The following is a 26,308-nucleotide window of genomic DNA, read 5'->3' on the forward strand; positions in this document are numbered from 1 at the left end:
GTGTGTGTGTGGGTGTGTTTGTGACTGTAGTTTTTGAGCCTTCACTACAGATCAGCCCCATCTTTCCAGCATTGGAGTGTTTGCGTCCGAGACCACATCATGCCCTGGTCGTGACACCATGTTAATGGGATCCACACAGGTGACAGGTGAAAGCAGCACCGCTGGCAGTTGACAAATCCCCACACAAACACTCACAGACTTATGACAGCACTGAAGGCAATGGACATCCAAACACACCTCGTCCGTCTGCAAACACACACACACACACACACACTCACACTCACACTCACACATGTGGCAGATGAAAACACTGCTGGCATCAAAGCACAAATGCTGCACACATCTCAGTGACATGCGAAGACAGAGATTTTCACAGCTTGGTGGCACATCTGTCAACTTTTCGAGGTAAATATTCACTTTACTCACACACACACATACAAACTGCACTCCTTCCTCTTGCTTGTCTTCACTTCTATTTAAAAAACAAACACATTTTAACAAACAATCCCAAATGAGCAAATCAAAAGCAGTGCAGCCATTACCACAAAAGCTGTTTTCAAAATGGCGTTTTAATTTAGTTAACATTTAAGAGAACAGCACAGATATAATAAAGTCCACCTGGCTTCATTTTACACAAGTACACCAGTCGTCATTCTTTCTCCCATTACAGTCGCTCACGAAGAATCTCTCCCATAGTGTACAGTTACATCAGCAGAGATTACAAAACGATCCCAATGCAAGTTTCTTTTCATGACTCTTTAGTTTAAACCAGGATGTGTAAACAGTCCGATAACCCATAGCAAAAATGTGCACAGTGCATCAAACCAGTATCTTGATGAACAGTGTTTCTGCAAATTAGCCATCAGCACTGCAGTTTAGCATAAAACAGCGCTTGCCCACTCAGCCTCAGCCGTGAACACTCAAACCAGAGCATGTCATATACAAATAGGAACTAGAAATAGGTTTTTTATAACATGAACACGTCCTTGACTGCAAAGCAGTAACCTTTGGAATATCATAATATTATCATAATACTTGCCAAATTTGGCTTGTATCTATAGGAAGTAATTTACAGCTAATTTATGACTTTGAGAGCATGGCCTGGGGAGTTGCTAGTATTTTTTGCAATATTTAAAATAACATAATATCCATATTTATAAAAAAAACTATTATAATAAAATGAAATAATTCCTATTTTAACAAGAAAAAGCTCAATTATATAATTCTTCATGTCAAAAAAACCCCTGTGCTTAATCATCTCATTCTTCTGTCTTGATCTGGAACCCGTGCATGGCAGTCAAGGGCTCTGCTGTATGTGAACACACCAGACAAAGACTTCACAGCAAAATACAAAGGCAAAAACAGGGACTACACACAGTGCGTCTGAACTATAATTAATGCTGGACGCTGCAGTGCATTAAAATGGGTTGGTGATGAGTGGAGGCATTCAGACAGAACAGAAACATCCTGTTTTGGACATTCATCCAAGGTTTCATTTACAGGGGTAGAATGTGTTGCTGTTTGGAGGGGTCAGCTCTGGCGGTGCGTAGCGAATGTGAAGCCATCAGGTGAGTGAGCGTCTGCGAAACACCTGAGGGCTGGAAAGATTGCGAATTCTCTCCGTGCAAAACACCGCTCTGAACACTCAAGAGTTTGAGCTGAGCCAAAGACGGCACAAATCAGAGAAAACAACAACAACACTTCAACAAACACATATGCTCTCACACAGTGCAAATAGGCTTTTTTGTTCGTTCTCTTGATCTTGCCTTCACTCTCATGACCGTATTTACCCTGCAGTATGTACAGAGAGACGCAGAAGAGAGGATGAGGTAACTGGATGTGGGAGATTCAATCTCAAGTGCATCTTCTTGGGCACTTTTCTTCTTTCTTTTCTTCCTCATTCTCTCTTCACTACAGCCCCTTTCCTCTGTTCCCTTGTTCCCTCATCTCTCTGCCATTTGCTTTCCTACCTTTCCATCCTTCTTTATTCCTCCTTCTCTATTTATAGAGGCTCATGGTGGGACTCTGGTACATGCACATATAGGCGTCACAGAGAAGTCTGCGTGCATAGCCCTGGATGTTCTTGGGGTCCAGTGCGTGGAGTTCCTCCGGGGTCATCTTCAGGTAGGCCCCTACTTCAGGGCATGGGGAAACCTGTGGGATGTTAAACCCGTTCTGACCACCTGCCACCAAAAACAGAAAAAAGGAGTTAGAAAAAAAGTTGACAATTAAAGAATAATGAGTCTATTCATTATTGTGACTCAAGAAGTGAGAGTTTTATTACATTTATATTAGATTTTATAGAAATTATATTAGATAAAAGGTCCTCTGTACCATCACGGTCAGCCATACTATCGAAGAATAGCCAGGCCGAGTCTGCGGATCCGTATTTGACAAAGGCGACATAGTGGCTTGTCTCAATGCAGAGCACGGCAAATAGCTCCATCTGCTGGTGAGGGTAAGATCCCTGTCTCCAAACCGACTCGTGTAGCTCTTTAGGGACCGATAACTTAACATACCGATGAGACTTACGCCGTGGGTGCAGATGTACCTAAAGTTGCAGGAAGTGAACACATATACAGAAAAAACATGTACACATAAATCTGCACAATCATGTATATTTAACCACTGAAAGGAACTACTATGGATAAGAGTGTTTCAGCATTATTCATTTGGAAAAGTCTCCATCTAGTGGATATGAAAGGTATTGCAGAGAAGATAACAATGTTCTTAGAGCTAGAAGAGCATGTTTGTGTCTGTGTCCTACCTGTGTATTGCACTTCTCGCAGTACTGCTTGATCTTTCCTGGCGTGATGTCACAATCTTCATAGCACTCTCTGCATTCGTAAAGAGCTAAGCCACCACAAATTCGACATTCTCTAGGAGCTGACAAAAACATTAATATAATTTTCCTTTAAACACAGAAAAAAATGAAGCACAGCCAGAATGATGCATATTACAATAATATTAGTTCTTTATCTCAAACACAGATACATTACTTTAGTATGTGGAATGTTATTCTAATACCAGCACAAATCAAATCAGTTACTGAACTGACTCACTGTCATCTAATAGATCGGTGATGTCAAGCTCCAGAGAAGGGAAGATCTTATTAAACATCTTAAAGTCCTTCCCAAAACGAGGCATTTGAATTATAAGGCAAGAAGGGGCCTGGACAGAAACAAACAGACAAGAACATGTCAGTACACTTCATTTGTCCTTGCACCACACTAACCAACATATTTGGATGTGTAAATTCTCCTCTAAATTCATCTTTTAATTCTCTTTTAATTGGGTGTTTTTTCTATGTGCTTATTTGGGAAAAATTCAAAATGTCACTTTAGCAAGGATGCATTAAATTGATCAGAGGTGACCGTAAAGACATTTAGGATATTACAAAAGGTTTCTATTTTTAATAGTTGCAGTTCTTTTATACTTCCTATTCAAATAATCGAAATTACAATTTCACGATATTACTGTTTTTACTTTATTTTGGATTTTTTTTTTTAAATGCATCCTTGATGAGCATAAGAGACTTTTTAAAAAACATTCAATCTTACCAACCCCGAATACATACAGTACATATGAAAAAAAAAAAAAGATTTAAAATGTTTTTTTTTGTTTTTCTTTTCATAGCAAAATAAAAGAATATGTTGTAAAGAACAATAAAACATGGAAGTGAAAGTGGCCTCTCCACTAATTATGTTGTTCACAGAGGAAAGATCCAGAGCATGTCTTGTGTACATACCTCTGCAAATTTGAGATCACTGTTGATGAAGGACCACTCCAGAAGTTGCTGGCTGGTTGGCACCAGCACTTTATCTTTCTTATCCATAAAGATTTGATAGAAGTAACAGTCCTGAACCTTCTGTCCTGCAGACCTGCAAATGATACAATCATGTTTTTACAAAGACAAAAACACCACTCTTTGATAATAGCTTCGTGGAGCTCCCGAGAATGCTGATTCTAGCGTGGATTTGAAGAGTGTGAGAGGCGCACCGAAGTTTGAGAAGAGGGTCGACTCTCAGGATGTGATGAAACAGGATATTGAGGAACTCCTCAGGATCTAAACAGAAAGAGAATGCCTTGCTATGTCACTCAACACAGAAATACTGTAACACATTTAGATAATACTATGGCAATCAATCAAATTAAAATAATTTATTACAATTCATCTCACAAATATTTTGTAGTTAATATGTAGATCATCCTGAAAGGTTTTTTTTTTATAATAATGTTTTGTTTTTTGGTGTTGAACATATCTAATTTTGAAGTCCCACTTTATATTAAGTGTCTTTACTTAAGTCAAAAAATAAATAAAATTGTTTTTGAACCATGCATTTTTGATACACGTAATATTAGGGACACGTTTCGGGGCATGGGCTAGGGGTGCGTTAACAGTGTTATTATAGATCAAATGACAGAAATTATATAGAGATGTAATTACATCCAGTTTTTATTTTATTTTGTTTTAATAAAAGTACAATGTAAAAACATGTATGTATATAATAAGTGCAGCTTATCAAATTATTAATTTAAATGTTAGTACACAGTAGTTAAATGCACTATAAATAAAGTACAATAAATAAATATAACTTTGACTACTGTCAGATAAATACACAGTAAAATAAATATTGTGCATTTAATTAGCATTCTTATAAAAGTTTATAACTTTATCTCTAACTATTTACTCTTATTTTATTAAGAATGGAATGTTCTCTGTGTCATAACAGGGCAGTGTGTGATAACTTTATAGAAGTACAAAGTGGACATAATAGACGCCACCTGTGTTTAAGTATGTTTGCACGATGTTCCCTAAAACAGCAGGAGGTATTCAAGATAAAAGATCCTTAAAAGCTTCTATGAAGTAATTGAACTTTTTTTTTTTTAAATCCCACCCAAACTACTTGGTATCATAATAACAGTTTCTGAGGGGATAGCGTGTTCTCAAAAATCTAAGAACAAGTGATGACATAATAACATTACAAGAAATCTGACATCATTATATTACTGTCATACTGTGTAGCTGAAAATATTATTTCTTAATGTTTTCCAACCAGTACAATGTAGTATAAACATTTCCTGTAAAAATCATAGTGGTGCACCTCTAATAATCGATGTTCTACCCTTCTGTGTTGTTCCTCAAGATCACAGACACTCAAAATGAAAATATCACAAAAGCTAATTTGATTTTCACACATCAGCTTCTGTTTGCACCCCTAGAGGGCAGTATTTCTTTATCAATACATATCTTTTGAAAGACACTGAGGCCCTGTCCACAGCTTTTTCTGGTCCACACACAAAAGCAGCACCAGGTCACTGAAATTGAACATTTTTGAAAACGCCTGCCAGGGTAAAGATTTCAAAAACTCCGGTTGCAGTGTTATCATGTAGGCAGCGAAACCGGAGTTTTTGGCTTGTGGAATGACGGAGCCTGCGCTGTTATCTCCGCCTACTGGAAACTTTTTCAGGCTTCTGATTGGCCAACATGGCTTTATGGTTGAGATTATATCACCACCTGTTGGTTTGGCATGCTCTTGACAGTGCTTCATAGCATGCGTTTGCGTTTTCATGTGGACAGAGATTTTTTTAAAAACGAAAAAGAAGGAAAAACTCTGTTTATAAAAATACCTGTGTACGTGTGGACATGGCCTGAGACTATTCTCACCTTTCTCTTCTGAAGTGAATCCTGACGCTGCCTCCACTTTCTCCAATATCCTCCTAAGTTTCATGATTTTAGTGGCGCACACGTAGCCATGTCTAACAAATTCACACAGATTAATAAAAGATTACAACCAGTTCTGTCACAGAGAATGAGTAAAAGGGAATATTTGGATCAATGCTTAATTGTAGAATGTTTTCATTCTGTGCCACTCACATTCGCAGTGGGTTGACTATTTCTGTGCGTAGTAAATCTTGTGTCTCTTTGTAATATTCTACATCAGTCTTAGATCTTGGTCTCAGGAGCACCGTATCCAACACAGAACTAAAGGAGAAAAGACTGACACACAGAAAGAGACAGAAGAATATTTACAAATTTAACATTAAGAAATCATCTTGTATGCAAATTTATGCAATGCAGTAGTGTTAAACAAATGTAATGTGTAATGCATAAAGTAATTCCCGCACTTAACTGTGTAAACACGTGTATGTGTGTGTACATGTTTTTCTATCCCAGTGGGGACTTAAACCTGAATACACACCAACTCACGGGGACTCGTGTCACCGTGGGGACCTAAACTGAGGTCCCCATGGGGAAACAAGCTTATAAATCATACAGAATTTGTTTTTTTGAGAATGTAAAAATGCAGAAAGTTTTCTGTGAGGGGTAGGGTTAGGTGTAGGATGAGAGAATATACGGTTTGTACAGTATAAATACATAGTTCAGTCATGAAACGCAGGCTGACGGGTTGTTAACGTAACCGATGATATTCAGAGAGTTAAACTACTTGGCACAAGCTGATTGGTTCATGCTGCATATGCAGCCAATGAGCTTGCTGCCTTGCATTTATATGGCTGGCTAGCATTCACTAGAGATTCCTGCAGTGCGCTTTCAGAGTTTCTCTGAAACCCTCCACCTTCCCCAGCTCCACCTGTATAGATCTGCTACGGGTTATTTTATATGCTATTTGTGCAGCAGCAGTATGTCTTAAATACTCACGGCACCATATCGCCGTATGCATTGGCAGTAGCAAGTTCCTGTACTTGCTTGCAGCAGCAGCAATAATCTACAACTACAGCAATAACCAACAGCAGCAGCGTAGCAGGTCTATTCCGCCAAGACCAAATACATTAACATTGTTATATCCATCACCATGCTAAAATCTACTGAGAGTTGTCATGATTGAAAACACATTATGCCTATGGAGAGTCCTCACTTTTGTGTGTGTGAGCCAGTGTGTGTTTGGGTGTGTGTGTGCTCACCAGAACAGAGTAGAGTCCAGATAGCAGGAGTTGTAATGTCCTTGTATTCCTTTCTTTTTCCCCACCATCACCTCCAAACCATCATTTTCTGTCCGAGGAGGAGTGTTCTCATTAACTACTTCGCTTAGGTAACCCCCAAAAGCTGCAGGAAAAAAAACATATTGATCAGTCATATCGATTAAGTACGATGTAAGCTTCAGTGTACAGAAATAATAATTAAAAAAAAAAGTGTTCTGACATCAACATGTTAAGATCTACTGTCAGTGCAAATGTTAATTGCTACACAGAATAAACTTCAACATAAATATAGCAGCGTAGCAGGTCTATTCCGCCAAGACCAAATACATTAACATTGTTATATCCATCACCATGCTAAAATCTACTGAGAGTTGTCATGATTGAAAACACATTATGCCTATGGAGAGTCCTCACTTTTGTGTGTGTGAGCCAGTGTGTGTTTGGGTGTGTGTGTGCTCACCAGAACAGAGTAGAGTCCAGATAGCAGGAGTTGTAATGTCCTTGTATTCCTTTCTTTTTCCCCACCATCACCTCCAAACCATCATTTTCTGTCCGAGGAGGAGTGTTCTCATTAACTACTTCGCTTAGGTAACCCCCAAAAGCTGCAGGAAAAAAAACATATTGATCAGTCATATCGATTAAGTACGATGTAAGCTTCAGTGTACAGAAATAATAATAAAAAAAAAAAAGTGTTCTGACATCAACATGTTAAGATCTACTGTCAGTGCAAATGTTAATTGCTACACAGAATAAACTTCAACATAAATATACTTAAAAAAAAAAAAAAACTTCAATATAAATTATGAAAACATGCTGTTTTCAATGTATAGCCAAAATTTATTTATAATACATAATACTAGTATGACATAATCACTTCCTATTCTCGTCTGTGTAAAGTTTAATTCAAACTGCTTTGTCATGGTGACATATGCTTATGCATGATTTACAAAAAGATACCAGAAAAAGACATGACACAACTATAAGTAAAGCAGTTTACATGGAGATAACTACACCTACATGTCTGCAATGCACACCAGTTCATCCACTTTAAAAATGTATACATACAAAGGATTTTGAAAACTTTACAGATCAAAAAATAAACATTTATTTAACTAAAACTAATGCTGGAATGCTGGTTTATTTACTTCCACTGTTATGCCAAAAGTATATTCATCTTGTCCGCGTTCCACTCCAGCTCATGGACAGACTGTGTGCCGTAATTTTTGCCATCAGAACAATCTGCTGTTGTCTGCACACTATCCATGTGCAGCCTGATTTTTTTTTGTTTGTGTGGAGATCAAATCACATCATCAGTATGTACTAGTGATCTGAGCCTCAAAAACAAAGTGCATACTTTGCACAAGCAGAATGTGTCTTTCTGCATTCAGGGTCAACAGAGTATATTTTTACAGGCTTGTGCTTTCAATTATGCACTAGACAGAGCAGAACACAGAAAATTAAGAAGAGTGTTAATGTAACTGCAATTTTTGCTCTTAAAAAAAGTTGTTGTTTTTTGATAAATCAACATTATGCTGCAAATGCTGTTTATAAAGCTTGTACAGCACTGGACATTAACATTAAATAACCCTTAATCTGGTTTACTGTAGGCCTATCATAAGCATAGGAACATGGACTCTGACAATTAAAGTGTGTTTCTTACCTATGGAGTTGCATCGTTCTATGGGGTTGGGTGAATGATGTAAGGATGGAAATCGTGAGTCAGGCCTGCAGCACTTCAGTTTGACAAACAGAGCTTTCTTTGGTGGACACGTAAAATAACGAATCCCTTTAAACGTTCCATCAGTGCAGCCCACACACTCCTCCTCCTAAACACACGGAGTATGATTTTTTAAATGTTTTTGAAAGTCTCTTATGCTCACCGAAGATGCATTTATTTGATCAAAAAATTTAGTAAAAACAGTAATATTGTGAAATATTAAAAAAAAATTTTTTTTATACATTTTAAAATTTAATTTATTCCTGTGATATCAGCCATTACTCCAATCTTCAGTACACATGATCCTTTAGAAATCATTCTAATATGCTGATTTGGTGCTCAAGAAACATTTCTAATTATTATAAAGGCTGAAAACAGTTTTGCTTTGGAAATTGTGAAACATTTTTTTCAGGATTCTTGATTATTTAAAACAGAAATCTATTGTAATAATGTCAAAGTCTATACTGTCGCTTTTGATCCTTGCTGAATAAAAGTATTAATGTCTGAAGAAAAAACCTCACTGACCACAAATGTTTAAATGGTGGTGTATTTATATTAACTTATAGTTACAGTACAGCAAACACACATACACCTACTGACCAGCTCTAGCCCAGCTAGCGGCTCTTGAAGTCCTGGAGGTAGACCAACCCAGCGGATGACCCCACACAGCGGTGGGTTCTCTTTAACCTCCACCAATGACCCGACCTCTAACCCTGGCTGGCTTTGTGTTGGCGACGGAGGCCTCTGGACAGGAGTGGTAGCAGGTGGCAGGACCTCTTGCTGCTCCCCCATCACTGAGCCAGCGGACAGGGAGAGAGGGCCGTGGCTCATGCTCCCACTGGGGCCAACTTTGTGGCTCAAGCTAAAGGGCAGGGAGTGGAACTTGTTATCATTGGACAGTGAGGAGGGTATGGGTGGAGCTCGAGAAGGAGACGAGCTTGGGTTGAAGTCTGGGGGGGTGTCCGTCAGGGATTTGGCCGGGTCCTCGCCGACTATCAAGAAACAAAGCCAAACAAATAAGAGGCTGTACCTAGAGGTCATGATAACCAGATGATGCATCAGTGTGGAGGACCAGAAATTGTTTAACCAATATAAACTGACCAGTTGACGTCATCATAAATGGATTCACAGATAATGTTTCAAAAGAGCATCTTCAACAATCATCTGTCATTAAGGTGATTTACATTAATATACTGCCGTTCAAAATTTTGGGGTTTTTTTTTTTGTTTGTTTGTTTTTGAAAGAAGTCTCTTATGCTCACCAAGGCTGCATTTATTTGATCAAAAATAAAGTAAACCTGTAATACTGCCAAATATTATTACATTTTAAAATATCAGTTTCCTATCTGAATACATTTTAAAGTCTTCAGTGTCACATGATCCTTCAGAAATCACTCTATGCTGATGTGGTGCCCAAGTAACATTTCTTAATAGCAATATTGAAAACAGCTAAAAAAAAATCCATTACTTGATTAATAGAAAGTTTTAAAAAAGCATTTATTTGAAATAGAAATATTATATATTTATATATGTGTGCATGTGTACTGTCACTTTTGATCAATTTAATGCATCCTCGTTAAAAAGCAAAAAAAATTCAATCTTGCTGACCCAAACTTTTGAACGGTAGTGTTCACTAAAAAAGCTTAACCAAAACATGATGTCCATTCAAAGCTGATTAGTGCTTTTCTCCTCACTGAAGCATACACATGAAATGAGAAACATTGGGCTACAAAAAAAGTCACCCCTGGAAGAATGACAGCCTGGTGAATGAGAATGAGAATGAAAGCATAACAGGCCACACAATATGAACCCCTTAACTAATCACAGACCACCCCTGCAACATTCTCCAACAGTGCATGTTAGTAAAGAGTGGCATGAAATATGAAATTATTACACAGATGAAAGCAATGTTATAAGGAATACAGTCTGTGTTCAATGGCAAACACACACATTCAAACACACAATTACACAATGGATGAGTGGAGATATACCAAGTATGCCTAATACCAAAATATAAAAGGCTTTCACAAATCATACATAAAACTGGCCACAAATTCTAAGCATTCTATGTGTGCTTCAATTAACAAATGAATGCAGTTTCTTATCAAAAAAAGATCACAAATACAAAATAAATACCGGTAATTACTTTAACTGATTTAAACGTGAGTCAATTAATTACTAATTTACTCATTATTCATAGTCATTAATTACTCATAACTTAATCATTGCCTTATAACTACATGTAGTTGAAAACTGAATGTGCAAACACAAATGACTGTAGTACAGAACATTCAGAATGACACCTGAGATATTTGATTTCTGATCAATGTCATGCTATGAGGTCATGTGCCACTCATGTCATAGTGAACCGGACTCCTAATAAAAGATCTCAGCAGCAAGTTGCCTTTTCAAATCACTGCTGATGCACTGATTAACATGTGGTTACTTATTCATGCCAAGACTATTAAAAGTAACTAAAGTTGAGTGTGGGCTAATTTTAGGCAAGATATTAGCAGGAAGGCACCTTGCTGTTAAGATGTTTATTTGTAGAGTTTCCCAGTCTTCCATCTGTATTGATTATTGATTACCTTCATCTATGTACCATGTGCTTTTGGCTTTGGACTGGGCAGGGTGATCAACCGAACTGCCATTTAGCGTATAATAAAACTCAGACTTGCTCCTGCTGCCAGGCTGCAGGCCTAACCCTGAATAAGAGTTACGATAGGAAGACAGTAAACAGTGTGTGTGTGTTTGTGTGTGTGTGTGTGTGTGAGAGAGAGAGAGAGAGAGAGAGAGAGAGAGAGAGAGATAGAAAGAGGGAATACATGTGGGATTACATGTTCACCAACTCATTTTGTGTGTATTCTTGCCGAAATAACAAGTCTGGTGAAGATTTCACATGATCCATTAGGACAGAATTAAGGACAAATTTACACATTTAAACAAAACATTAGTTCGTTAACAAAAGCATTTCTTTCAAACTGGTTTTAAAAACCACAGATTTTCATTACATTGAGTAAATACAGATTCAATACTTTTAACAAGCGCATATGATCTTTATGTTGGGGATCTCTAACAACACTGTAAAGAAGAGTCCAGCGGATATATAGAGAGAGAACTGCAGTACAGTTATGTACAGTTATGTATGTTTTAAATACAGTGTGTAACTGGACATGCAAGCTCAGTAACAAATTATGTAAAATATTACCAAAATGAGATAATCACCGTAAAATGTATAATATAACATCAGCAATATATAAGGGACACAGCAGTGGCGAGTGTCTAGTTTATTTTTCAAGAAAACATGGGAAGTGGCAAAATGCAGGTGGTTTTGCTGGCAGCGTGCAACTGTTGCTCATGCTGCATGCACCCAAAATCCTGCTTAGTAAATCTTTGCTAGTCACTGGGGTTTATGGCTAAATGGTTAAATACTCACAAGATATATCAAATGTCCATCTTGGAGAGTATTCACATAAACACAGTTGGTTATGTCTTAAGTGAACGTAAAGAGTAAAAAAAAAATTTATCAATAATATATCGTATCTGTATATTAGGACTGAAGTGACATTATATTAATATACCTGCTGCTGCAGTTTATGCTGTTAGTGTTAATAAAACAACAAAAGAAAAAGAGAAAAATCACTCACTGCTCTTGACTGAATATCTTTTGTCATTGATTGTTTACTTTTTTCAATAATTACTTGAGATCTTTTATTGAAATAGTGAAATTCCATTGGTATCTAAAATGTTTGGTGTTGTAAACTTATTTCCAGCAACTGTATTTAGATATTACAGGATTAATACCTTTACTCTTTGGTTTGCTCTGGCTGCCAGGTTTGTCACTGCCGCCCCTGCAGGCAAAGACTTTGGGCAGCCTCTGATCTTGCATGGAGTATTCTGCAAACAATTATATACACACAGGTTTCAATACAACTATTGTTTTACTATTACTATTACTTGTATTACTTGTTTCGCTTCTGTTTCAGTTTTTATAACCATTTCTTACTATGTGTAGGTAAGTTGTTTTTTAGCATGTGTGTTTGGCAGTGTTATTTTTTAGGATTACTGATAAACTACTGTCATTTGATTTGAATTATTTGTATTTGTTATTTATTTTAATTTTAGTTACATTATGTCTGAATTTATTATGTATTTATAGGTATTTTATTAAGTTTTTAGTTTTATTTAATTTGAGTTATTTTAATACTTCAACAAACTAAATGGAAATGAAATAATATATATATTGAATTTATAAATGTGTATGTACAGTACATATACAGTATATATGCATGTGTGTGTGGTTGTACATGCACATGTAGTTGTTTTTTTGGTGTTTGGCTTAGTGTTATGTTAGAATCATTATTATACTCTTATACCTTTTGTTCTTTAATATTTGTAATTGTTTTTAGCTTTATTTTTTTGTTTTTCATTTAAATGTTAAGTTTTGAAATTTTGTTGTATGCATTTGTCACTTCTACTTAATCTCTTTATTTTTAAAATGGGTATAAGTAAGTTAGTATTTATAAAGTTTTAGCTTTTAGTTTTGGATCTGTTTTTAGTTGTTTTAATACTACAGTTGATTGCTTCTGTTGTCCTCATTTAGTCGCTTTGGATAAAAGCGTCTAATAAATGACTAAATAAATAAATACATACAAGCAAATAGCTTGCCTAAAAGAAAAAAAATCATAATTTACTCTTGTTGTTCAAAATCCTTAAGATTATCTTTCTTACATGGGCCAAAGGAGATTTTCTTTTTTCTTTTCAGCTTAAATATAGATTTCAAGGTCATTGTATTGTATGGCTTTGTCCAATAGCATTAACAATTTAATAATCTGATTTTTCTGGGTGCGAGTTCCAAATAAAAAAAACAAAATGTCATTTTTCTTTTTTCTTTTTTTCAAACAAGTACTACTTTATAATTATGAAAAAGATCAAACATTTTTGGGTAAAACTTCCAACAAATATAACATGGCATACATTTTCTGTGATACAATATACTAATACTTTGACATGATTTTGGTAATATCATAAACAGCATCACACATAAAGCAGCAGGTTACACCCTGATGACCACATTTACAGATTCCTTTCATTTAACAGATAAATTAAGGAAGAGCGGTAGCTTTAAGACATTAACCAAGACAAGACGTTTTGCCCACACACACACACACACATGCACACACACAAACAAATCAATAAATAGAGGGAACAAAGAGAGCTACACACACTCCACTCACAAAAACAGGCCTATAGGCAGTGTTATTTTTTAGGATTACTGATAAACTACTGTCATTTGATTTGAATTATTTGTATTTGTTATTTATTTTAATTTTAGTTACATTATGTCTGAATTTATTATGTATTTATAGGTATTTTATTAAGTTTTTAGTTTTATTTAATTTGAGTTATTTTAATACTTCAACAAACTAAATGGAAATGAAATAATATATATATTGAATTTATAAATGTGTATGTACAGTACATATACAGTATATATGCATGTGTGTGTGGTTGTACATGCACATGTAGTTGTTTTTTTGGTGTTTGGCTTAGTGTTATGTTAGAATCATTATTATACTCTTATACCTTTTGTTCTTTAATATTTTTAATTGTTTTTAGCTTTATTTTTTTGTTTTTCATTTAAATGTTAAGTTTTGAAATTTTGTTGTATGCATTTGTCACTTCTACTTAATCTCTTTATTTTTAAAATGGGTATAAGTAAGTTAGTATTTATAAAGTTTTAGCTTTTAGTTTTGGATCTGTTTTTAGTTGTTTTAATACTACAGTTGATTGCTTCTGTTGTCCTCATTTAGTCGCTTTGGATAAAAGCGTCTAATAAATGACTAAATAAATAAATACATACAAGCAAATAGCTTGCCTAAAAGAAAAAAAATCATAATTTACTCTTGTTGTTCAAAATCCTTAAGATTATCTTTCTTACATGGGCCAAAGGAGATTTTCTTTTTTCTTTTCAGCTTAAATATAGATTTCAAGGTCATTGTATTGTATGGCTTTGTCCAATAGCATTAACAATTTAATAATCTGATTTTTCTGGGTGCGAGTTCCAAATAAAAAAAACAAAATGTCATTTTTCTTTTTTTCAAACAAGTACTACTTTATAATTATGAAAAAGATAAAACATTTTTGGGTAAAACTTCCAACAAATATAACATGGCATACATTTTCTGTGATACAATATACTAATACTTTGACATGATTTTGGTAATATCATAAACAGCATCACACATAAAGCAGCAGGTTACACCCTGATGACCACATTTACAGATTCCTTTCATTTAACAGATAAATTAAGGAAGAGTGGTAGCTTTAAGACATTAACCAAGACAAGACGTTTTGCCCACACACACACACATAAAGATGTGTTCATGTTTTTAATGTTATAAAAGTTATGCTCACAACGTCTGCAACAAGTAATATTGTGAAATTTTATTACAACTTAAAATAACTGTTTTCTATTATAATATATTCTAAAACGTAATTTATTCCTGTGATGACATATCTGTATTTTAAGCAGTCATTACTCCAGTCTTCAGTGTCACATGATCCTTCAGAAATCATTCTAATATGCTGATTTGGTGTTCAAAAAACTTTTTCTTTTTTTTCGGGATTCTTTGATGAATTCAAAAGAACAGCATTTATTTGAAATATAAATTTTTCATAACATTATGAATGTCATTATAAATTTAATATGGCCATGCTACATAGAAGTAATATTTCTTTAAATATCTTAATGACCCTAAACATTTGAACAGTAGTGCATTTTCAAGAGATGCACCATATATTGGTACCATCACAAAAAGATAATCTTTAAAAACACTCAATTTAATGCAATCTTTATCAAATCTCAGGAAGAATTTATTTAGACAAAATTATATAGAATTAATGAATTAGCAGCCAAAACATGAAACATGAATACTGTCTCATCGTATCAGCCAGAATTTGTATATCTGTGCATCCCTGATGTTTTCTTAATAAAAACTTTACTTAAAAAGCACCATCTTAAATATCTGGTCTGCCTGAACAAATACATTGCTTAATGAAAACTGTAATATTAAACATCCAGAGCTAAAAACAGTTATTCACCAACTCAACAGTCTAATCAATTTACCATATCAACACCAACGTAGTATCCAAGACTCTCGTTGCCAGGGAGTAAGTCACAGAAAATAACAGTGCCCCGTTCTGGGCCTTCCCGCGTCTGCACCAACACTCGAGAGTTGATCTCCAGTGGCGGCCCTTCGCCTTCCACTTCCGGGTCATTATCCTCTAGCGTCACACGATCTACCTCCAGCTCATCATCTTCCCAGAGCTCAAGTTTATCCAGTGCAACAAAGACACCGCATTCATCTTCACAGCGAAACAGCTGCTGACCCTGATAAGAGCCCTCGGTGAAACCTTGACCTCTGCCCTCCTCCTGAAAGACAGAGGAGAAAAGGACATTACATTCACCAACACAGACATCAGAACTCACATAAATAACATCACGTATGTGCCATAAAAACAAAAGGCATTGTTGATGTGTGATGATAGGTTTGAGACTGGTCTTCACCCACAAAAGCAGCCTACAGGCTTAGGTTATGTTCGTCCAAATCTCCCAGCTAAGCCCCGGAGACAAATGCAGCTTTGTTCTGTAATGATCACACGCTCAAGGACCAGGTGAACCCAAAACCAGACAAACAACGTCAAACAAGACAAACAGTGTTGCTCACCAGCAATTCAACACCAAACCAGATACCACTCAGTGCTCTGTCGGGCAGCAAAGCTCCTTTAAAGCGGACCACGCCTGGAAGGGGCTGGTCGCCGAACCTCAACTGCACTCGAACTTTTGATCCGCAGTTGATGTCGCGGGCCCTGTCCAGACGTGCTCTGTTGCACAGCAGGCTGTAGCGCTCTTCGCAGTTGGTGATGGGGAACAGCAGCTCTGCCAGCTTCTCCTCAAGCTCCATAACGTCCCGTTCATCCACGCTAACCACCACATTAGTCTGGTCCAGGATGCGTAGGCTGCGCTTACCCTTGCTGGGCGGGATTGTGCGACCAAGGCTGTTGCGCTCCTGGCAGGCCTGGCCGAGGCTGCCACGTGGGATGCGCAGAGTCTTCTGGCCTGGCTTTTCCACAGTGCACTCCTTTACAACAATGTAGAAGCGCCAGTCATCCCGGAAACTGCCTGCTGACTTCTCCTGGCTCCATAGCGCAGAGCTCATGGCTGCATAGCAGGAGAGGGTTGAAGATGACAGGAACACACGTCAAAGATCAGTGGCTCATCAGGGGTCACTGACACTTGGAAGAGGGGGCTTTCATGACCTTTTCAATGGGATGGATCGACTGAATGGACAAAAAGAGCTGGAAAAAGAGAGAAAGAGAATATTTAAGAAATAGTATGAAGTATAAAGGTTAAAGGTTAAAGAACAAAGTTCTAGTTTTTGTTTGTCTAGTGTCTCTTAGCTCATGTTTTTGTCACAGTCTGCAACAGATCCACTCTTACGTAATATTGGGGGGGGGGGCAATATACCAGTATTGACGAGAACTGTGATCATTAAAAAATGAAATATTGGTATCACGTTAATACTACATATTGTAATTAATCCAGTGCCAGTAGCTAGGGCTCGGAATCGATTCCAAAAATAATCGATTCCTCGATTCCGAGGCTTTGGGAATCGAGAGTTGATTCTAGGCCTGTCGCAATAATTAATATATCGACTTATCTCGCAGTATATGTACATGACCTCAATAATTTTTGGTGACGCAATATATCGCCCAATATATTTACTTAAAAATTAATGTCACCATGTTTTGTACATTCCGCTTGCGCCTGTGTCTTTTGCAGCTTCTCGTATATAGCGTGGTGTAGTTGGTGCTAGTTCAAATTTTTAAAAAATACTTCTACAAAAAAATTTCATCTGCAGATATGGCCTTGTTTAGGGATCTGTGCCTTTGTGCATACGGACATCTGACTGCTGAGTAGTGATTGTGTTTTTCAGCAATAGTGTGCACCCTTAATTTACAGAGAAAATAAGGTCCAGGAAAAATCTTTAGATGAAAAAATCTCAAGACAATTATTTGTGAATTTTTCTTTTTTTTCTACTTGTTACATTGCACTTTTTGTTAGAACATGTCTATTTATTAAGTTTTTTTAAGGTATCTAATATTTTGATACTTAATTTCCATGATCTAAATATTCTTCAAAATTAAAAGTTTGTTGTCATTTGGAAGTGTGTAGGCCTTCTTGCATTATTATGCTGTTACATTATGATTACATATTCAGTGGCATAAAATGGTCTTTAAAATGACAATAATATCGCTTATCGCAATTATTTCTGGGGCAATATATTGCACAACAAAAAGTTGATATCGTGACAGGCCTAGTCAATTCCAAAGGTTGGAAGAGCCGTTTTCAGTTCAACAAAGCTTATCTATGGGTGCCTCTCAAACGGAAGGCTGCATCGTAAGGCTGCATATCTCGGCTGCTACACCATCACACGTCACTGAATGTCAATTCACGAAAATAAACAATGAAAAGTTGGTACTGAGCTCATCTGAGTTGGAGGATGCAGCCTTCCGTTTTGAGAAGCACCCATTTGCCTCTTGCTCGCTAATAGTGTTTAGAAGTCTGATTCGTCTCCACGAAAAGGTTCTTTCGGATAGATTGTTTTAATGAACCAGTTAAAAAAATGATTCAGAGGTCATTTTACGGTGGAACTGGCTTACGTTGCCCCCAATTTTGAGCACTGCACAACAGAATAGATCATGACATGATCGAGGGTCTTGATCTTATTTACATCTTATTTACGGAATGCAGGAGAATCTCTCTCTGGCTGCGTGAGAGATGGCGCAACTAACACTCTGTAGCCGCTTCTTGTTCACAGACAGCTTCAGCTAATGATGGCAGGGCAAAACAAACTGTTTCGAAAGCGTAACTACATTTTACCCTACTAGAATTGATGTCGGAAAGTTATCATATTCATAAGAGCAACACGTCATTTGCATGTGAATGCAGAAACACATGCAATTCAGACGAAACTTCTGGGCTGATTATAACGTGCAGGTTAACTTTCCTCGTGAAATGTGTGTGTAGGTCCGACAATAGCATCCACGATGTCATCGCTCGTGGCCAGTGGACTCTTAAGCAGTTTTGAGCAGCAGGCGGTGTAAAATGTGTGAACTCTTTTATTTTTGTTATCACTTGGCCATTTGACTTATAGCAGTGTCTAGTGTTTCCCATATATTGAGTTATTTTCCAAAAGGCTAATACTTCGTTGAATAAACTGAGCACTGCACGTTTCAAAATTAAAATGCAGTGCAGGTGTTTTTATATGAATGTATCTTTGAAAAGAACCAACCGTCTTCAGAAAAGCTTCGATGTCATTTTCATTTCGTCTTTCCTGTAATGCCTGATAAAGTCATTTATCATTTAAATGACAAATAATTTACTCAAACTCACTTTTATAAGAAGGGGGGAAAAAAAGAAAATCGGCCAAAAAAATCGGCATCATATAGTGGCCATCGGCTGCCCTGATTTCTAAATATCGGCATCGGCCAGTGAAAAACCCATATCGGTCGATCTCTAAGCAAAACCAAAGAACTAACTGGTGTGACGTCATTTCTTACAAAATCAGGCAAAAACAAGTTTTGTTTTGAGTTCCGTTCAGGAATTCAAAACAGCTTGCCAAAGCAAACTTTCTGGGAAAGTATGCTCCAGCTGTAATACAGCTGGTGTAATCTACAACTACCACTGGCCTGTGGCGATTATGTAATAGGTAGGTGTGCTTTGGGGCTCTGCCTTCTGACACAGAAATCTTCTCCATTTCTTCTGTTCCGTCCGTCAAGGTCAGAAGCGGGTAAAAACATGAACACGCTATAGTTGAGCTGCTTTATAGTAGAAACGGACATTGTAATTTTAACTGAAGGCAACAGTGACACTGTTTTTGCATGTTTAATACTGTAAAGCTGCTTGCTTTAAAGCAACCTATTGTATAAAGTGGTTCCAGCAGCATTTTCAAAACTTCAATTTACCTCTAATTGAAGAATGAAAAAAGTAAATTGGGCCTTTAGACACACCAAGTTCTTTTTGTGCGCTTTTGTACAGTTATGGTTACAAACTCTGTCCACTCCATACACTTGTATTTTGAGTGTGATTCATTGGCCAAAAAAACAACAACAAAATAAACCATTTTAAAGATGAATTTGACTGAGTCCCGCTTTTCAAAGCCAATAATTTGTTTGGGCCTATTTACACTTGGCCACTTCATGCATTTTTACTGATCAGATAGCTATCCGATCTAACTTACATTTAACTTACATCTTACATTTGGCCACATAAATATATATATCAAATCCTCAATTTAAATGCTATACTTATTCATGTCACCAAAAGCAACAGTTTCAGAAGGAATTTTTGCCTTTTTTGATTTAAAAAATCACAATTTATAATTTTTGTTAGATTGTATTTCTGATTTCAAATATGGTATTAAATACCAGGTCGACAAACAGTTACATTGAGTTTGTCTTTTTTCCATTCAAGGAGATAAATAGGATCTATACTTGCATGGCTGGAAATAGCTGTCTGGGGGTGTTACAATTATGGCTGCCGAGTGAACTGACTAGCCTTAAAGGGACTTTGGTACCCTTCGTGTTGCCACCTAAAATTACCAGCTCTGACCAATCGTTCCTGCTCCCCTCCAGGGAACTAGCAGTGACCCACTAGCATTTGCCATATTATTATCATAATTAGCAACTGCAAGGCCATGGCTGGGAACATTGTGCAAGGATGCATGCAGACTCCACTACTGCAGATATGCCTAAACGAGGTTAAAATTCAGGCACTTAACATAAGGTTAATGAATATGAGAACAGTTCAATATCAAAATGCTGTCAAAACCAGAATAATATTGTTAAATATTGTGTCACAGTTTTATTTTAGTAATGTTCATATGATTTTAAGTAAATTAAGCAAATAAAAACAGAATATGGCTTATGACAACTATTTTCAATATAATGTATGCAAATGAATGAAGTGAACAGTGTAAAATGTAACACACCTAGTCAGAGCCTTTTGAACATGGTTCTCTTCTTAAGGAACACAAAGTTGTCGTAAACAGCAATGCATGAGTGAAGTGATCTGAATGGAAATTCCATGGCGTCAGACAATCAGACTGCTGCAGGACACTGAGATCTGTCTGCTTCAACCTCTTATACACCAGAATACTTTAGCATTAACATTCTACCTAAACCCATCTCGGCTGTTTTTTTTTCTCCGTAAAACTTTTTAGGAAGAATTCAACACAACATATTTTAAATCATATTTTAAATCAGTGTATCTGAACTGGTGGGTCGCAACCCAAAAATAGGTCGCACATCTGTTCTGACAGGGTTTCATAGAGCAGGGGAAAAATAACACTAAATGCAAATAATAAAATGCTTCTATGCTTGTGCATAGTTAGGATAGTCATACACTGAACAAAATTATAAACTCAACACACTTGTTTTTGCCCCCATTTTTCATGAGCTGAACTCAAAGATCTAAGTCTTTTTCTATGTACACAAAAGGCCTATTTCTCTCAAATATTGTTCACAAATCTGTCTAAATCTGTGTTAGTGAGCACTTCTCCTTTGCCGAGATAATCCATCCACCTCACAGGTGTGGCATATCAAGATGCTGATTAGACAGCATGATTACTGCACAGGTGTGCCTTAGGCTGGCCACAATAAAAGACCACTCTAAAATGTGCCGTTTTATCACACAGCACAATACCACAGATGTCGCAAGTTTTGAGGGAGCGTGCAATTGGCATGCTGACTGCAGGAATGTCCACCAGAGCTGTTGCCCGTGAATTGAATGTTAATTTCTCTACCATAAGCCGTCACCAAAGGCGTTTCAGAGAATTTGGCAGTACATCCAACCGGCCTCACAACCGCAGACCACGTGTAACCACACCAGCCCAGGACCTCCACATCCAGCATCTTCACCTCCAAGATCATCTGAGACCAGCCACCCGGACAGCTGCTGCAACAATTTGGGTTTGCATAACCAAAGAATTTCTGCACAAACTGTCATAAACCGTCTCAGATAATCATGCTGTCTAATCAGCATCTTGATATGCCACACCTGTGAGGTGGATGGATTATCTCAGCAAAGGAGAGTGCTCACTAACACAGATTTAGACAGATTTGTGAACAATATTTGAGAGAAATAGGCCTTTTGTGTACATAGAAAAAGTCTTAGATCTTTGAGTTCAGCTCATGAAAAATGGGAGCAAAAACAAAAAAAAACACACACACACACACACTCACATACATACATACTAGAGGTTGACCGATGTATCGGTTTTGCACTAATAGTTGACTGCCGGAACTATCAGCAAAAATCCATGCCAGTAGTTTTTTGCGGGTTGCGTCCGTTGCTGGAGCGGCTGAAGGCAGGGCCGGCCCGTCGCATAGGCGAAATAGGCAAATGCTAGGGGTGCCGTCCATCCATAGGGGTGCCCAAATGTTTTTTGTTTTTTTTTATATGATTTTAATTAGGGGTGCACTATATATTGAAATATAATCGATATTGCATTATAGCTTAATGCCATAGTCATATCGCGAAGGTTGCGATTTAATGCAAAAATACCAATGTGCTGCAGTTTTCAGAGTGAAATGGGTAATGTGTTCGAGTGCAGCCCATGACACGCAGCACTTCACTCTGAAACATGCATTGCAGCGCATTTATTTATTTGCTGGCAAACCACCAAAATAAAAGCAGTTTAATATTTGAATTTGAGCAGAGATGCACCAATCGACTATCGGCCATAAATCAGAACAAGACGTTTTTTTGTTGTTTTTTTTGTTTGTTTTTTTCAGAGTCTGTAAACCCAAAGAGGAGAAAATTAGCAGGCAGAGCAAGCTCACTGTTCACAATGCGCTAAGTATGAATGTATCGTGTGAATGATCGTGGTGGAATTGGCTGCGATGCAAGGGGCACCAGCTAAAATCTTGCCTAGGGCACCAAATTGGTTAGGTTATACAGTACAAGAGTGGCACCACGTGCTGTTTGTTTTGACAGGTGACACTGCACGCTGCACAAAGCGGGACACTTTAAAACAGACAACGAAACAGTGTGTCCACACTGCACTATAGTGCATGTTTTCATATCATTACTAAGTAATTCATTTGTTGACTAGATGCTGCATTTTAGTGGAGAAAGGACAGCAGTATGTTTGCTCTCAAGGCTGAGAGGACGCGAACATTAGCAGCACCTCAAGCGGTTAAAACAATAGCTGCATTTCCATCCACCTATTTTTATGCCCATTTTGGAATATTGCATAAAAAACGCTGGATGGAAACGCCAAGATGCGCATAAAAAACTTATGCACACATTTGAGTAGGACAAACTTTTTATCCGATAAGAAAAAATGTGCATAAACTACGATGGAAACACATTTATCGAATAAATTCCTCCATGCGCATCGAACTTTGCACTATGAGATGGGATAACTTGACTAGCAGCGGACCGATCTCGTTCACAGCATCTATATGTTGTTATGGTCATTCTGAAATGCCTGTGCAAAGTCTGTCGTTAAAGTATTTCTGAATAATTGTCTTACACGACTACATTACCAAACAGCAGCATCCACCTGCGAAAGCATTGACAGCATTTATTGTGTTACGTCTGCTCGCTCTGAGGTGCAAGTAATTTTTATCATATATGAAAATTATTATATTCAGTGGCTTCTCCTATATACTTAGTGATATTTAGTGCCACAGTTTACCAGGAAGTGACGATGTTGTTCTCTTTGACTCATTGGATGGAAACGGTGCTTTATTTGCATATGTTTTATGCGATATTCCAGTTTTGCGCATAAGTTTAATTAGAATTTTTGGATGGCTAATGTGACCAAAACACATTCAAGTCTGATGCAAATGCTTAATGTCACGATTGTTAACATCTATTTGCATTAGTTTATATCCAGCTGGTCACTTTAATGCATTTGTTATCCAGCGAAATTGCAGGTTTAAAGCTATGACGTGAGACAGACACGTTCATTCAGCCGACAGAAATCCTGCCGCGCCACAGAGCGCCATTCACACAGTTTTCCATTAAATTACATATTTGTCCCAAATCGTTGTTAATGTACATAATGACTTCACCCTAGGCTGGAAAATTGTGTATTCTCCATTTTAAATTACATATTTGTCCCAAATCATTGTTAATGTACATAATGACTTCACCCTAGGGCCTAGGCTGTAAAATTGTGTATTCTCCATTTTTCAGTGAAATGTTTGTCTTTCTGTGGCTCTAATAAAGTCTGTATGCTTCACAGAGAGAGATATAGATCGTGCTTTTTCTTTCTGTTTTGCGGGGGGGGGGTTAACACCTTATCTATGCCACTTTTCGATCATTTTTGAAGTGAACTTTTGCCCAACTTTTGCGCTTTTTGCCCGGTGTGCGACTGCCCTATTTTGTCATTTGCTATAATCATCACGTGTTCTAGAATAGAAGCAATTAAAGTGTGAGAGTATATATACAATATCCATATGTATGTAATTTCAATGCTATGGCCTTTGTGTAGATATTTAAAGCTGGCCATCTAGTTAGTGTGTGTTAATTTCAACATCTACTAATACATTTTTACATTTAGAAGTTTAATGATCAATATATAATTATTATTTTATATTAATATTTTTATTCATGTACAAAGTATGGTTCAGTACTCTTTTATATATATATATAAATGCACTATTTATTTTTCGTTAAGTATCCATTTTAAAAACTATCGGGTGATTAACTGGTATTGGCCAGTTTGGTCCAACCTAGCTAAAAACCTAGGTAAAATCCACTATCGGTCAACCTCTAATATATATATATATATATATATATATATACAACATCACATGACAACCACTGACTTGGCTAAATGTCATACTTCATCAATGACCACGACATTACAATAACCTGCCAAACACACTTGCATCAACACTGAGACTTAAGTGACTGTTCGGTTTTTCCCCAGAAGCAGGGGAATTCACAGCGAATTAAATCTCACTCAGAGCTTCCTGTATGCACAATAATGGTGCACACATACCACTACTGCATAATGACTACTATCAAGAATATAAAACGAGACAACGAATGCCTTAATGCATGACCTTTTACAGATATTGCACATGTCATCTCCTGCCATCCCAAAAAGGCCAACACAGTTTTGAAAAACATAACCCTTCATCTTATCTATGCATTGTTTGCCATGCTGGTAAATATTAGGGATCTGGGCAAACACGCCAAGGGGTTTTAAGTCAAGCCAACCCTACTTGATTTTTGGCCAAAAGGTTCAAGGAAGTCATTAATACCTGGACAAAGCAATCTGTTAGCATTCCCATTGTTCGGCTGTTATTTTAAAGTCAAGTAAAATAGTGAACCACATCTCTGAAAAATACTAAATCACATAAGGCCTCCAGCTTTGAGCAACAATGTTTATGTTGACTGTCTTTCCTTCCACATCATCCATCCTTTAATATTCAACAGACAGTGATCTGAGAAGTTGATGCCTTGTCAACATAGAAAACATGCAGAGCTGCGAACACCTGCAATACGCTGTAATATACCTGTAATGCATTAGCAATATGAACAGGTTTTTAAAAGTGCAATCACGACATTTATTATGTAATACACCAATGTAAACATCACATCAGCGTTATGCACATTCTCTACACAGTGACTGCTGGGTGAAAACGATACAGCAGAGATGGACAGGCCTTACACTAAATAACAATGATCAGGTACAGCAAGGTACGCAAATTAACAGCTTCTCTTTTAGCTGTTATTCCTAGTCCTAGAGCTCGGTTTAGATATAATGCCATCGCTGTGTTGCCATGTATAATCAGTGGATCCTGCTACAGTTACAGATCTAAAGCTGATCATGTATCAGACTCTAGAGGTAAACAGGTGACATCAGCACGAGCTGATCAGACTCCTCTTACCTGACGTTTAAATATACCGGTTTTCACCCGTCCGTCTTCGATGGCATTTGGAAAAAAAATATTCCAGTGAAGCTCTCGTGGCGCTGCTAGTGATGATGGTGTTTATGTGACATTGTCGAATGGGCTTAGCTGAAGCCAGCGCTGGCTACACTCCGCATTACTACCGGTTAATGGAGGGACCGCCGCCTCCTCCGTGCACTTTAATACCGCTGGGGAAAATCTCGGCGAGACGTTGAGGAAAACACGAAAAAAAAAATCCGGTAATATCGGTAGAGCCGAGGCCGCTGTTTCATTTGAAATCAGTGTGACTATTATTTACTGTGTGTGATTGTGTATCTGAAGGCTCAACCAGACATGCTACAGTAGTGGAGAGAAACTTGCTCTCCTATTGGCCAGTGAGTGACAGCTATATCTCTGATTGGTCATTTCGGATGTCTTTTATTTCGCCCCGCCTCTTGGGGTTTTCCAGTAGTTTGGCTGAGGAGTTTAAGGAACTGGAGGTTGTCAGGTTGTACATTACAGTTTATTTCCTTTCAGTTCTTCCAAGCATTTAAGGCAGAGGCAGTCAGTAACTAAGTACATTTACTTGAGTATTGTACTTAAGTACACTTTTTGAGTATCTGTACTTTACTTGAGTATATTTTTTTCTGGAAACTTGTGACTTTAACTTCAC

General features: G+C 37.2%; 1 protein-coding gene across 1 annotated transcript; it reads right to left on the minus strand.

Moving 5' to 3' along the window:
* Positions 1 to 551: 551 nt before the first annotated feature.
* On the minus strand, positions 552 to 25,983 carry LOC107550272 (ubiquitin carboxyl-terminal hydrolase CYLD-like). Its single transcript, XM_016231522.1, has 17 exons — positions 25,636 to 25,983; positions 16,389 to 17,019; positions 15,788 to 16,093; positions 13,323 to 13,326; positions 12,463 to 12,555; positions 11,247 to 11,363; positions 9,260 to 9,651; positions 8,603 to 8,768; positions 7,403 to 7,544; positions 5,879 to 6,001; positions 5,669 to 5,760; positions 4,000 to 4,066; positions 3,749 to 3,881; positions 3,063 to 3,171; positions 2,768 to 2,886; positions 2,335 to 2,551; positions 552 to 2,183 (listed from the first exon to the last, which is right to left on the minus strand). The coding sequence occupies exons 2-17, from the start codon at positions 16,878 to 16,880 to the stop codon at positions 1,999 to 2,001; spliced, it is 2,757 nt and encodes a 918-aa protein (XP_016087008.1). The 5' UTR covers positions 16,881 to 17,019; positions 25,636 to 25,983; the 3' UTR covers positions 552 to 1,998.
* Positions 25,984 to 26,308: the final 325 nt, after the last annotated feature.

Source organism: Sinocyclocheilus grahami, unplaced genomic scaffold, assembly GCF_001515645.1.
Source record: "Sinocyclocheilus grahami isolate Dianchi unplaced genomic scaffold, SAMN03320097.WGS_v1.1 scaffold394.1, whole genome shotgun sequence".
In the NCBI taxonomy this organism is placed as follows: domain Eukaryota; kingdom Metazoa; phylum Chordata; class Actinopteri; order Cypriniformes; family Cyprinidae; genus Sinocyclocheilus; species Sinocyclocheilus grahami.

Coding starts and splice junctions, on each gene's coding strand:
- LOC107550272 (XM_016231522.1), bottom strand. CDS start 16,880: ATGAGCTCTGCGCTATGGAGCCAGGAGAAGTCAGCAGGCAGTTTCCGG. Junction 9,652..11,246: donor CACATGGTACATAGATGAAG/GTAATCAATAAT, acceptor GTTTCTTGATAG/TCGGCGAGGACCCGGCCAAA. Junction 4,067..5,668: donor ATTCACTTCAGAAGAGAAAG/GTGAGAATAGTC, acceptor CTTTCTGTTTAG/ATCCTGAGGAGTTCCTCAAT.